Below are 14,739 nucleotides of genomic sequence, written 5' to 3'. Positions count from 1 at the left end.
AGACATACACAACTGTAGATGTTAGCAGAATCTTTCCCCTCATAGGGCTTCTTCACACTTGGGTATACTTACCTCTCATTGGCTGTTATGTACTGCAGGGTTTTTTTCTTTTCACTGGGGCATTTCAACTTGTTTGTCACAACTCCAGAATTCCGGTTTCCCATGCCACTGGGGAAACACCCACAGTTCCCATAGTGCATTGCAGCTAATTAGAAAGAATCATGGGAAACAAACTGAGGGAATTGTTACATAATAGAATACCTGACGGAGAATATCATCAGTATCATTTTTAGCCGATTGCCTCAGAGGGTTTTTGTTTGTGGTTTGTGTCAGATTTGCTGTTATATTCTAAGTGCAGAAATCAATTTCCTTTTATAACAGAAAACAGGTGTAGAGATTATTATTCCAGACATGGGATAATCCTATTAATGTCTCAGATCTGGCATGCAGTGGCACGAAAACAAGACAAAGCGCATTAGTGTATTCACAAAACATGCTATACAAGGAATGGATGCTGTTTTTTGTTGTTTTTTTTAATCATCTGTCAAAATGTATTATATTTTTCTTATGATTTTGTTTTCCTGTCCTATATTTTATGATGCCTTACATGCTGTAGCTTCATAAAATGCATATCTATGTAAGCACTTGATGTAAACATATGCCCATCTGAATATGCTGAAAACCCTGGCCATGGTTAATATGGACATTTTTGAAACGGATGGTTTCTGCTCTGTGCTGCAGAGTGCTTATAGTGATACTGTGCTCTCTCTGACTGCTCTGTGCTGCAGTGTGTTTACAGTGATGCTGTGTTCTCTGACTGCTTTGTGCTGGAGTGTGTTTACAGTGATGCTGTGTTCTCTGACTGCTTTGTGCTGGAGTGTGTTTACAGTGATGCTGTGCTCTCTCTGACTGCGCTGTGCTTCAGTGTGTTTACAGTGATGCTGTGCTCTCTCTGACTGCTCTGTGCTGCAGTGTGTTTACAGTGATGCTGTGCTCTCTGACTGCTCTGTGCTGGAGTGTGTTTACAGTGATGCTGTGCTCTCTCTGACTGCTCTGTGCTGCAGTGTGTTTACAGTGATGCTGTGATCTCTCTGACTGCTCTGTGCTTCAGTGTGTTTACAGTGATGCTGTGCTCTCTCTGACTGCGCTGTGCTTCAGTGTGTTTACAGTGATGCTGTGCTCTCTGACTGCTTTGTGCTGGAGTGTGTTTACAGTGATGCTGTGCTCTCTCTGACTGCTCTGTGCTGCAGTGTGTTTACAGTGATGCTGTGCTCTCTGAGTGCTTTGTGCTGGAGTGTGTTTACAGTGATGCTGTGCTCTCTGAGTGCTTTGTGCTGGAGTGTGTTTACAGTGATGCTGTGTTCTCTGACTGCGCTGTGCTGCAGTGTGTTTATAGTGATGCTGTGCTCTCTGACTGCTCTGTGCTGCAGTGTGTTTACAGTGATGCTGTGCTCTCTCTGACTGTATGCTCAGAATGTGTAATTTTTCCCAGGAGAGTGGGAGAGACTTGAATATTTTGTACTCCTGCCTCTGATCCCATAATTCCCTGAAAGACTAGAAAAAGCATAACTTTCCTGATACTCTGGAATTTATGAGAAAAGCAATCTTTGTTGCATGTTCAGGAAATCATCTTTATTCCTGAACTTTTATTTGAAGTCCAGGTCAATCCTTCTGCAAGACGTTTGGAATAGTAATCCAAACAATGATATTATAACTCATAATACTGGACTAATACTCTATGCAGGGCCCAACATATTGACTTAAAACAAAGTAAAACTTGACGTTGCAATTTGTTTTTACAGAGTTCATAGAAATTGTACCTGGTTTAAATTGATATTTGGGAGCTTAGTATATTAATTCAGATTGCTGTCTGAATGGCTCTGCAATATGTAATCTACACCTCAAATTAGGCTATATAATAAATAATGTGACATACTTGTGACATTTTGGTGTGTATGTGTGTGTGTTTGCGTGTGTGTCATCAGGCCCTGCTAGAGGCTGGTTCCAGCGCTCTCGGGTGGTGCAGATACAGACGTGCTTAAGGATGGTGCTGGACTGGGCGGGGAAGATGGGCCTGGCTCATCTGGCTGACAAGTTCTTCGCCAAACTCTGCAGCACCATTCGCATCCTGGCCACACCCACCCAGCAGCTGATGCAGGTATGAGTCCCTTGTCTTCTCTTAGAATAAGGGCACTGAATGGCTGGACACTGCCACACTGAATCAGGTCCATATTATAAGAGGATTCTACCAAATAGTCAGCAGTCCACATCCAGATGCAGCAGATTTCTCTAGGGAATAAGTAATCCCTTTGTTTCACCATCGGTTTTATGTTGCAGATTTAACTCTGCCCCTCTTACTGAAAACACGGCTATCTCGTAGTCGTACAAATGCTTAATTTTCTTACCTGAGGCTTTGCTCCTGTCATAGGCAAGTGTTATCAGTTAAATTTTGTATTGGTCCATTGTGGGTACTAGAATTTCAATTTTTATGATTAATTGAAGTTATGCCCTTGAAGTCATCTGGTCTAACTTTACCAGGGAAAGGTGTCGTTTGACCGGGGCAGGGCATCATGGGACCGCTGGAAGCAGACTTTTACATCACTGACATTTTGCTCATTTATCACGCAGTGGGGAAACCTCATTTTAACCCTGGCACTGAAATTAAGCACAGATGTATTATTCTGTTGATAGAATATATAATTTAAGATTTAAGATCAAATGCAGGCTGTCATGATTTCCAAAAGCCAACCTTAAAGGGGAAGTTCAAAAAAAAATTAAATTAAGGTATGTTTCCAAATACCTGGAGTAGTGTCTGTCCATCCAGAGAGTGTCGCCGAAATGTGATGAGTTTTCTATATATTTGCTACAGCTCGACCTAATAAAATAGACCTTGCGATTCCATCTTTGTGTGGCTACGAAAATTTCACTCACGGACATCCACAAAGCTTAATTTCTCCACAGTTACTACTTCTACTATTTCAATACTTCTTCTATCAAAGTATGCCAACCATGTAGACTATATTCAAGCAAAGTTGTAAAGGTTAAGGGTTAAGGATAGGGTTGCAGCTAGGGTTAAGGATAGGATTACAACTTGGATAACAGCTATGGCTAGCTCTAACCCTAACCCTAACCCTACCTGTAACCCTAACCCTAACCCTAGATGTAACCCTAACCGTAACCCTAGCTGTAACCCTAACCCTAACCTAACCAAAGCTGTAGCCCTATCCCTAACCCTAGCTCTAACCCTAACCCTAACCCTAGTTTAACCCTAACCCTAACCCTAACACAAGTTGTAACCCTAATCCTAACCCTAGCTGCTACCCTAACCCTAACCCTAGTTGTAACCCTAACCGTAACCCTAGCTCTATCCTTAACCCTATCCCTGGCTGTAATGCTAATCCTAACCCTATCCCAAGCTGTAATCCTAACCCTCACGCTAGCTGTAACCCTAACCCTAACCCTAGTTGTAACCCTAACCCTACCCCAAGCGGTAACCCTAACCCTAACCCTACCTGTTACCCTAACCCTAACCCTAGTTGTAACCCTAACCCTAACCCTAACCCTAACCCTAACCCTAACCCTAGCCCTAGCCCTAGCCCTAACCCTAACCCTAACCCTAACCCTAACCCTAACCCTAGCCCTAGCCCTAGCCCTAGCCCTAGCCCTAGCCCTAGCCCTAGCCCTAGCCCTAGCCCTAGCCCTAGCCCTAGCCCTAGCCATAACCCTAACCCAAGCTCTAACCCTAACTTTTTCCTTAACCCTAACCCTAACCCTATGCCTAGCAATTCTAATCCTAACCCTAACCCTAACCCTAACCCTATCCCTATCCCTATCCCTATCCCTATCCCTATCCCTATATCCCTACCCCTATCTCTATCCCTATCTTCAACACTAAACCTAACCCAAGCTGAAACCCTAACCCTAACCCTAACCCTAACCCTAACCCTAACCCTAACCCTACCTGTAACCCTAACCCTAGCTCTAACCCTAGATGTAACCCTAGGCGTAACCCTAGCTGTAACCCTAACCGTAACCTAACCAAAGCTGTAGCCCTATTCCTAACCCTAGCTCCAACCCTAACTTAACCCTAACCCTAGTTGTAACCCTAATGCTAACCCTAACCCTTGCCTTAACCCTAACCCTATACCTAGCAATAACCCTAACCCTAACCCTAACCCTAACCCTAACCCTAACCCTAACCCTAACCCTAACCCTAACCCTAACCCTAACCCTAACCCTAACCCTAACCCTAACCCTAACCCTAACCCTAACCTCTAACCAACCCTAACCATAACCCCCTAACCCTAACCCTAACCCTATACCTACCTACACCCTAACCCCTACCACCTACCCTACCACCTACCCACCTACCCTACCTACCTACCCCTAACCCCTACCCCTAACCCGCCTACCCCTGCCTACCCCTACCCTAACCCTAACCCTAACCCTACCCTAACCCTAACCCTAACCACATAACCCTACCCCTACCCCTACCCTACCCCTACCCTACCCCTACCCCTAACCTAACCAACCATAACCTAACCCAACCCTCCCCTCCCTACCCCTACCCAACCAACCCTAACCCTAACCCTAACCCTACCCCTACCCCTAACCCTACCCCTAACCCTAACCCTAACCCTAACCCTAACCCTACCCCTAACCCTACCCCTAACCCTAGCTCTAACCCTAGCCGTAACCTAACCAAAGCTGTAGCCCTATTCCTAACCCTAGCTCCAACCCTAACCCTAACCCTAACCCTAGTTGTAACCCTAACCCTAACCCTAGTTGTAACCCTAACCCTTGCCCTAACCCTTGCCCTAACCCTTGCCCTAACCCTTACCCTAACCCTAACCCTAACCCTAACCCTAACCCTAACCCTAACCCTAGCCCTAGCCCTAGCCCTAGCCCTAGCCCTAGCCCTAGCCCTAACCCTAACCCTAACCCTAACCCTAAAACTTTTTCCTTAACCCTAACCCTAACCCTATACCTAGCAATTCTAACCCTAACCCTAACCCTAACCCTAACCCTAAATAACCCTACCTAACCTAACCCAACCCTAACCCTATACCTGGAATAACCCTAACCCTAACCCTAACCAACCCTTCCTTAACCCTAACCTAACCCTAACCCTAACCCTAACCCTAACCCTAACCCAACACCTAACCTAATCCTACCATACCTGGCAATAACCCTAACCCTAACCCTAACCCTCAACCTCCAACCCTATCCCTATCCCTATACCCATACCCTACTATCCCTATCCCTATCCTATCCTACCCCCTATCTTCAACACTAAACCTAACCCAAGCTGTAACCCTAACCCAAGCTGTAACCCTAACCCAAGCTGTAACCCTAACCCTAACCCTAACCCTAACCCTAACCCTAACCCTAACCCTAACCCTAACCCTAACCCTACCAACCCTAACCCTAACCTAACCCTAACCTACCCCTAACCCTACCCTAACCCTAACCCTAACCCTACCTACCCTAACGTACCCTAGCCTACCCCTAACCCTAACCCTCTAACCCTAACCCTAACCCTCACCCTAACCCCCTGAACCACTAACCCTAACCCTAACCCAAGCGTACCCTTACCTAACCCTACTCCAACCCTAACCCTAACCCGTACCTAACCCTAACCCTAGTAACCCTAACCCTACCCTAAACCCTACCCTAACCCTAACCTCCCTAACCCTACCCTAACCACTTACCTACAACTACCCTAACCCAACCAAGCTTACCTAACCTAACCCTAGCTACCTAGCCCTACCCTAACCCTAACCCTAACCCTAACCCTAACCCTAACCCTAACTTCTTCCTTAACCCTACCCTACCCTATCCCTACCCTAACCCTAACCCTAACCCTAACCCTAACCCTAACCCTAACCCTAACCTAACCCTAACCCAACCCTAACCTACTAACCTGAGTACCCTAACCGTAACCCTAGCTGTAACCCTAACCGTAACCTAACCAAAGCTTTAGCCCTATTCCTAACCCTAGCTCCAACCCTAACCCTAACGCTATCCCTATCCCTATCCCTATCCCTATCATCCCTATCATCCCTATCCCTATCCCTATCCCTATCCCTAACACTAAACCTAACCCAAGCTGAAACCCTAACACTAACCCTAGCTGTAACCCTAACCATAATCCTAGTTGTAAGCCTAACCCTAACCGTAGCAGTAGCCCTAACCCTAAGCCTAACTCAAGATATAACCCTAGCACTAACCCTAACCCTAACCCTAGCCCTAACCCTAACCCTAGCTCTAACCTTAACCCTAACCCTAACCCTACTTGTAGCCCTAACCCTAACTCTAGCTCTAACCCTAGATGTAACCCTAACCGTAACCCTAGCTGTAACCCTAACCGTAACCTAACCAAAGCTGTAGCCCTATTCCTAACCCTAGCTCCAACCCTAACCCTAACCCTAGTTGTAAACCTAACCCTAACCCTAGCTGTAACCCTAACCCTAACCCTAACCCAAGCTGTAACCCTAAATCTAACCCTAACCCAAGCTGTAACCCTAACCCTAACCCTAACCCTAGCTCTAACCATAACCCTAACCCTATCTCTTTTCCTAACCCTATCCCTAGCTGTAACCCTAACCCAAACCCTAACCCAAGCTGTAACCCTAACCCTAACCCTAGCTATTACCCTAACCCTAACCCTAGTTGTAACCCTAACCCTAACCCTAGCTCTAACCCTAACCTTAGTTGTAACCCTAACCCTAACCCAAGCTGTAACCCTAACCCTAACCCTAGCTGTTACCCTAACCCTAACCCTAGTTGTAACCCTAACCCTAACCCTAGCTCTAACCCTAACCCTAACCCTAGTTGTAACCCTAACCCTATCCCTGGCTGTAACCCTAACCCTAACCCTATCCCAAGCTGTAACCCTAACCCTAACGCTAGCTGTAACCCTAACCCTACCCCTAACTCTAACCCTAGCTGCAACGCTAACACTAACCCTAGCTGTAACCCTATCTTTAACCCTAGCTAACAGCTAGGGTTAGGGTTAGGGTTACAGGTAGGGTTAGGGTTAGAGTTACAGCTAGGGTTTGGGTTAGTGTTAGGATTAGGGTTTCAACTTCGCTGTTATAGTATAATAGAATATTCCTGCAGGAGACATGCAGACATGCACAAAGTCACCCCAAGCCAGACTATATAATTTCTATTTTTGCATACAAGCCAGAGGTCCTAAAACACATTCTGGTGGAAAAAGGCTGTTGTGATTTTTATTTGGATTTCCACCTACTGTAATACCAAGCATATAAAAATATATGTGTGCATATATGCATTTACATACAAGGATGGGTAGTATTGCAAATACTTTATAGTATTTTCTCATTTATATTTTACGAGCTTAGAAAAATTTTGATGTAATTTGTAGCATGATATTTCAGAAAGAGGTATTTCTGTACTTTGAACATACACCCTGGTCTCCCTCCTCTCAAATTTATTTGTTAATATTAGGGACTTGTGAATGTTATGTAAATGAACATAGTCATGTTTAGCATTTTGTCGCATATACATTGAATGCAATGACTGCTTGAAGTCTGTGACTCGTAGACATCACTAGGTGTTGAGTATCTTCTCATGTGATGCTCTGCCAGGCCAGTACTGCAGTCATCTTCAGATCCTACTTTTTTTGGGTTGGTTTTCTCTTTAGCATATGATTCTCATTTTCTATTAGATTCAGATCAGGTGACTCAATCGGCCAGTCAAGAATGTTCCAGTTTTTGGCTTTGAAAAACATCTTTGCTGCTTTAGCAGCATGTTTGGAATCATTGTCTTACTGTAGGATGAAGAGCGGTACAATGAGTTTGGAGACATTTGCTTGAACTTCAGCAGATAAGATGCTTCTGTACACTTCTGAATTCATTCTGCAGCTGCTAATAGCAGTTACATCATTAATGAACAGAAATGAGCCAGTATCTGTGGCAGCCACACATGCCCAAAGCATAGCAAATAGCGTGCTGTGGGTCTTTGGCAGTTCCTAATGGCCTCCACACTTTGCTTTTGCCAACACTTTGATCAAGTTAATCTTGGTCTCATCTGTCCACAAGACCTTTTTCCAGAACTCTGCAGGCTCTTTTAGGTACTTCTTAGCAAACTGTAACCTGGCCATCCTGTTTTTGCAGTATGTAGGTTTTTTAAGAACATGTATTCATATTTGATTAAATTTCCTTTACATTCCAACAGATATCAATAAATTATAAGCTCTAAGAAAACAATCTGGTCTCTCTGATTGCCCCAGGCTCTGAAATCAGCCACTCAAAATTTAATCACGCCTGAATCTTAAGTACCAATCAGGACATCTGTCTGCAAGCAGGCCAAGCAAGACAGCTCTCTGTGAAAACAAAATTGTATATAAATCACTGTACATGCCGGGGTATATATTCCCTGTCTCCCTGTGTTTGCAGATAAGCTGGAGGGCGCTGTCTGTTGAGCACTCCACCCTCAGACCTGTGCAGCTCCATCGAATTCTGACACAGTACCAGCTGGCTGCAGAGCTGGGCCCTGTCGCCCTGTGGCAGCCCAGCTCTGAGGAGGAGGCCCTGATCTACAGGACAGGTCAGGCTCTCTCCCTCTCCTCTCTCTCTCTCTTTTCCCTTTTCACCAACCACTCACGCTCAATGATCTATAGGAAAGGTATTCTATAATTTATATCATTTAATCTTTGGAAAGGTAGGTAGGATACACCAATGCAGCTGTTTTGGAAATGGTCCAAATTTTTCTTTTGAATGCATAATCATTTTCACCCTGGCCATCTTGGTGATACTGTAGTTAAGCGTATCTTCTTTCTTCAGTGTAGAAGTATGGCATGCAACCAGTTTCATTTCTGGAAATGAATTAGATTTTATAGATTCACAGCCTAAGGCTTTGTGCTGCTAATATTGTATGGGTGGACAGAGTTGAAGAGGAATGACTGTTGAGCTGGGGGGATATGACATAAAATTCCACTTGCTCAGGTTGAGAGCGATTTTGCGGTTTCTGCTCTGTTCATCACTTCTGTTGTTCTTTAGTGGACCTGCTGGAGAGTTTCGAGAACCACCCGCCCATCGTGCTGCCCAGCAACGGCTTCAAGGTGGACTTGGAGTCGGACACAGTGGACGACAACATCTACAGGCAGCTGCTCTACGTGCGCCATTTCCTGTGGGGCCTGAGAACCAGGTTGCCCGCCACCAATGGCAGCGCAGACTGGCAGGAGCTGCAGGTAGCGCAAGCCTCCTGTCTGTCCGGGCTGTGTAATGGGACTAAACCTACATTTCTCAGGACTGCTCTGGAGGGGTTTAAATCTCTAAGTGGGATGGAGTCTCACAAACCCCTGACATTTCCTGTAATCTGCAGTACTGCTCCATTGAATGTATTTAATATGTTCACATAAGTCATAGGTATTCTTCTCCAGAAACATCATAGCTCAGTGTTTAATTTGACACTTTTTACATTTGACATTTAAACACTAAAGTAAGACTCATATCCGATCAGGGTGTCTTGTGACACTGCTGTACAGGAGTAGTGCGTGCTGACATTGTGTGTGTGAGATAATAGGACAAAGGCCAGAGCTGAATCAATGCCCGCACACAGTGTCATAATGGACCAAGTGGAGAACAAATGAGAATCTTTCCACCGATCAGTTAAATGCTCATAAATTATTAGCAGTCTTTCTTGGGAAGCCTTTTTGTTACATAGACACACAAGTCCCCGCATTGCCAGTCATTTTAACGCAGCTCATCAGCAGTAATCCTGGCCATGTGCTACAAGCAGATGTAGCGGTTTAACAGTATTTATAATCCAGGAGATAAAAGAAACCTTTAGCTCTCGGACCAAGCAAATTGCTAGACATGAAAATCATTCCTAATCGTATTAAGGGTTTAAGTAGCCTAATTAGACAATTTGGCCTGCCTGGATTATGATATATTTTCAGAGACATTTTGCACAAGCAATTATTTATCTTGAATAGATAATACTGAGCATCTGTTGCCGTTCAACAAAGGCAGGCGTGACACATGTGTTAAGCTCTGTGTTGTGTCATTAAGCTGAGAAAGACATGCACCTCAGCATGGCTCCCATTGTCTACTAGCAGGCTTGCAGTGAGCCCACAAGGGATTCTGTGGAATGGCCATTTATGCTGCCTTAGCAACCCTCCCTTCCCCCTCCGGATCCCCCGACTACATAAACAAAAACATGTCAGTTATCATATTAAGATCCAATCAACTGACATGGGCCCAGACCACAAATGTTATCTGTAGTGACCGCAGTGTCCCCTCCGTAGAAGGTCATCCATATGTGCATTAATCTAATATAGTGCATTACTTCCGTCCTTGAACACCCCCTCCAGCCTAATGAGTCCCCACCCCCCCCAGTTATGGGTACAGGCATGAATGAGATGTCTCAGTGCCTGTGCATGCGTGTGTGTTTGTGCATGTGTGTGATGTGTGTGTGCACTCGTTACAGAGGGAGCAGCCCCCGTCCCACAGCAGCCCCAGGGCGGCGGCCCCTCAGTGGGAGGGCGAGGCGGACGGCAGGGTGTCGGTGGTGTCCAGCCTGAGCGCGGGGTCCCGGGACGCACACGGGGCCGAGGAGCGGCTGAGGGAGAAGCTGCAGCAGGCGCACGCCCACAACAGCCTGCGCCGAAACGGCTCCCTGCGCCCCGGAGCCCAGCCGCCGGACTCCTCCTGCCTGCTCACCCCGCCCAACACCCCGCTCTACCCCGACGCCGGCCGGGCGGAGCACCACCAGCACAACGGCTGCGGCAGGACCCCGCCCGACCTTAAGAAGATCAACGGCTTCATTTCCAACGGAATGGAAGGTGTGTGTGCTCAGAGCTGCACATTAAATCACTGCTATTCGTGAAGAGGTCCCATAGTGTCGTTCATAAGCATTAGTGCTGATGGTGACGCCGATACTAGTCTGCAGTTGGTACTCTCCCATTGTTGGTTATTTGAGATCTATTCCTGCAGGAAATGTGCAGAAAATGTTTGCCTTGACACAAACCGCACTGCTGTGGGCCATCTGTTCAATCATCCTCAAGTTCAACTGCTAGGTTACCAATAGTAACTGCTGCTTCTTTCGAGCACATCGCAGAACCATCTGTCAACATCACACCGGCTTGCTTTTTATTTTTCAACGAGCCAGCAATTTCACAGACTCGTAGTATCAGCGCTCATTCCAGAAAGGTCGCTCATAATCCCCGCACGTTCCTCTCCCGAAAATATTTCCCGTTTCTGCTGCGAGGACGGAGCCGTGAGGGACTGACGAGGAAAGCAGGCTTGACGGACAGGCCGACCTTTCCCTCCTCCCTCCATTTCACACGAGCTGTTCTGGGAGCAGCAGGCTGGACAGAAATGGAGCGCGGAGGTGAAACCTCGCCTGCTCTCTCAATCTGCTCACCTCCGGGGATGCCTGCTCCCCCTCCGCCCCGCAAGCTTACTTAAAACCCCTCGTCTGCTCCCAAATTAATTAATGTCTTACCTTTGAGCGAATGACAGCGTCCCTTCATTCTGTGCATGGCCTGCTTTCTGTAGAACAATGATGAATTAGAAACTAGTGATGTCACTCTGACCTTGACGATGTGTCGCTTTCCATCTGGTCCCTTGACCTTCCCTTCAGAATGCATGCAGCTGAGCTTCTGTCTGCCGCCCACTCTGATGCACTCCCCTCTGTCCTTCATCGGTCCCCATCCTACCCCGAGATTTACTAAGGAAATGCTCCTGCAAAATGCATGCAAGCTGACCACAGCATTGGCTGAAAAGGGGGCTCCAAAAAGGGCATCCCAAGAGCATTAGAGAAGGGTGCTTCACCCCGCGGCAGAGCCCCTGCCTGAGGGTAACATGCGGGCACACGTTGGGGCGGGACGGTAGGGCGGGAGGCAAACGCAGCCCTCTGTGTGTCTGTGTCCCCCTGCAGGCAGCATGGGTGGGTCAGGCTTCCCCTTCCCAGTCCCCTCCACTAACGGCTCAGCCGCTGACCATTTCTGTTCCGTGTTTGTAGTGGAGCTGGACAAGGGGCCCTTCGGACTGGGAATGGGCCTCATTGATGGACTGGTGAGTCATACAGAAGGGGGGGGGCTATACTGGGGTCCTGTAGAGCTGGATTTAGTAGGCCAGGTTATTCCTGAGAGAATTCTGCCTCACATCCTGAGGCCTCATCTTTTTATTGAGGGCGGCCCCTCTCCTTTTTAGTGTGAGACCACATACGTGGGCCCATACGTTCTTTGAAGGAAGACAGTCGTCAGAAATTCAGCTTAATTAACTGAGAAAATGATGGTTGACCCCTAAAACCCTGTAAGACAAAAAGAAAATGAATGGGAGCTAAATCAAACAAATCCAAGGCTACATAATCTCAGGATCCAGGAAAGGTCACATGCGCATTTACAAGTGAAATTACACGTATGCACGTCACAGCAGCTGACTTTGTCTCTGAAGACTCAGACCTGCTGTTCAGTTTCTAAAGCCAGCAGGATGTTCATTTCTGCCACGTCTAACAGCTGAGAACACCAGGTACAATGCAGAGAAATGGCAGTGCTTAAATTCCCCTTTACTAGACAGCAATAAAGTGGCACTGCATGAATATTCTTGTTCATCTATAGTGTATGAAATGATGAGGCCTGTGCACTTGTTAATGCTATACCTGCAGGCTGATAGGATAGTGTGGGGAGTTTGGGAATGGCAGTACAGTAGAGTGCATGACACCTGGCGCTGAGGTGTTTGGTAGTTAAGCGCGCCTCCGTCCCGTCTCCAGCACACCCCGCTCAACACCCCCGGGATCTACATCCGGACCCTGATCCCCGACGGGCCGGCAGCGTCCGACGGGCGGCTCCGCATCGGGGACAGGATCCTGGCCGTGAACGGGACCAGCCTCATCGGAGCCGACTACCAGAGGTCAGTGCAATGTCATCGGCCAATCAGAACGCCCCACCCACTCAGACAGCTCTGAGCAATCAGCACCAGGAAACGGGATATGACTGTTTCACACACCGGTCACAGATCAGTAAACTGGGTTACTGAGAAGCAGTGGAATCGATGGCTTTTTCCTGTGTTGTAAAAGCACTGGGGGGGTGTTCCCCAGCCCCCCGTCCTCATCCCTCCCCCAGTCAATAGGGTCCGTGCTGATAGGGCAGAAATTAGACTCCTCTGACGGCGGCCTCTCTCCCCAGCGCGGTGGACCTCATCCGGCTCGGAGGCGGGCGGCTGCGTTTCCTGGTGGCCAAGTCGGACCTGGAAATCTCGGAGAAGATCAGCGCCTCGTCGTGCTGAGCGACGGCGGGGGAGCGTCTCCGGGGGCGCCCCGCTCGCCCGGGGAGCTGAGAGAGAGAGAGAGCGCGGCAGCGAGGACCCCGCCCCCCTTCACAGCACAGGCAGTCACGCCTCACTACCTTAAACGGAGCGCCCGCTCGCACACATTTGAGTGGAGCGCTCGTGACCTCTACGAAACGCGCCTCAAGGTCACACTTGGGCTTTTCCTCTAACCTCCACATCAGACCGGTCACCAAGGTTAAACAACATTTATACTAAAACAGGTGCTGCACAAAACTCACACGTTATCAACTTTATCTGTTAATATCCCATAACATTAGCACCAGGCATTTAAAAAAAAAAGAAATATTAATATCATGCTTCAAACTCGGTCAAACCCTGGATGCATGAGATTTGTGTAAAATTATTTAAAAATCAAACATTTTGTGTTCTGATATTTGCCCCATAATATTCAAGCAATTAACAACTCAGGAATGTAACATGATTTACCTTGAAGCTGGGGAAAATGCGGTGGCCATCTCAGTCAGACGGGTTAGCCTACAGCCAGCTAAACGAAACTTACAGGCTCTTACAGATCGCACTGTACACAACGTGTCTGTGTGCTGGCAGATACGTATGCACCGTTACAACTGAAAACGTGGTTGTGGTTGAAAATGCTGCAGTACACACTTAATAATTTATTAAAGGTAACACCTCCCGCCCCCCTAATGGTGTCAAGCACATTTCTGATGTTACATGGAGATGTAGATTTACCAGCGTAACACTGTATACTACCTTCCGGGTATAAGATATGCTGCATGGGAACTGAAGTGCATCAGTCTCTTTGAAAGGGCCGAACATCAGTCCCAGTCCTCCTCTATATCTTCAGATGCAGCTGTTCTTGTTCCTTCAGTACTCTTACAGTCATCTTATTAGTGTGTTTACATTTGGTTTAATGAATGTATTCCTTATTAACCATTCAGAGATTTGACGAAAAAGGAACAAAAGAGATGTTTGTACACTTATTCACCATTGATTATGTATAGACGTCTAATATATGTGTATGTATAATCAATGCATATGTTGGGTTATGGACTTAAGTCCAAACAAGCTTATTTGAGGAAACTAAAGTCTGATAGGTAGATCTTTTTTTAATTGTTCTATTGAAGAATATCATTTAAAGTTGAGATTCAGCTTTATAATAAAGCAACAATTGTTATATAACCTGCATATAAAATGTTTTTTTTTGTTTTTTTTGTGCATGTAACAGTTTGTAAAATAAAAGTTTTTTTTCTCCTCTGTTGTGTTCAGAGAACATTTTTTGCCATTTAAATATCAGTTGTCTGTACAATTAAAATGAATATGGAGCAGAAATGTCATTCATTTTTATCTGAGTAAGTAGCTGAGGAAGGAAGCCTTTTCCAGACGCAACCAAACAGGCGACAAGCTAACGTGTGCAGCTGACTTGTGATCCTCGCAAAGAGCTTATTCTAAAGCCCTT

General features: G+C 46.5%; 1 protein-coding gene across 3 annotated transcripts in view; it reads left to right on the top strand.

Annotated features, from left to right (window-relative positions):
- The window catches only part of radil (Ras association and DIL domains), a 42,364-nt gene extending 27,827 nt beyond the window's left edge, over positions 1 to 14,537 (top strand). For 2 of the 3 annotated variants that reach the window (XM_064322544.1, XM_064322546.1), the window contains 7 exons: positions 1,986 to 2,158; positions 8,424 to 8,574; positions 9,027 to 9,217; positions 10,459 to 10,813; positions 11,911 to 12,047; positions 12,745 to 12,884; positions 13,160 to 14,537. In XM_064322544.1, coding sequence (XP_064178614.1) covers positions 1,986 to 2,158; positions 8,424 to 8,574; positions 9,027 to 9,217; positions 10,459 to 10,813; positions 11,911 to 12,047; positions 12,745 to 12,884; positions 13,160 to 13,259 — 1,247 coding nt within the window. In that variant the 3' untranslated portion in view covers positions 13,260 to 14,537. The remainder of the gene's footprint in view (positions 1 to 1,985; positions 2,159 to 8,423; positions 8,575 to 9,026; positions 9,218 to 10,458; positions 10,814 to 11,910; positions 12,048 to 12,744; positions 12,885 to 13,159) is intronic. The other variant, XM_064322545.1, reaches the window with a different exon arrangement.
- Positions 14,538 to 14,739: the final 202 nt, after the last annotated feature.

The sequence above is a fragment of the Anguilla rostrata genome, chromosome 2, assembly GCF_018555375.3.
Source record: "Anguilla rostrata isolate EN2019 chromosome 2, ASM1855537v3, whole genome shotgun sequence".
In the NCBI taxonomy this organism is placed as follows: domain Eukaryota; kingdom Metazoa; phylum Chordata; class Actinopteri; order Anguilliformes; family Anguillidae; genus Anguilla; species Anguilla rostrata.
The sequence above is the reverse complement of the archived record's forward strand: the minus strand, read 5'-3'. Positions and strand labels throughout refer to the sequence as shown.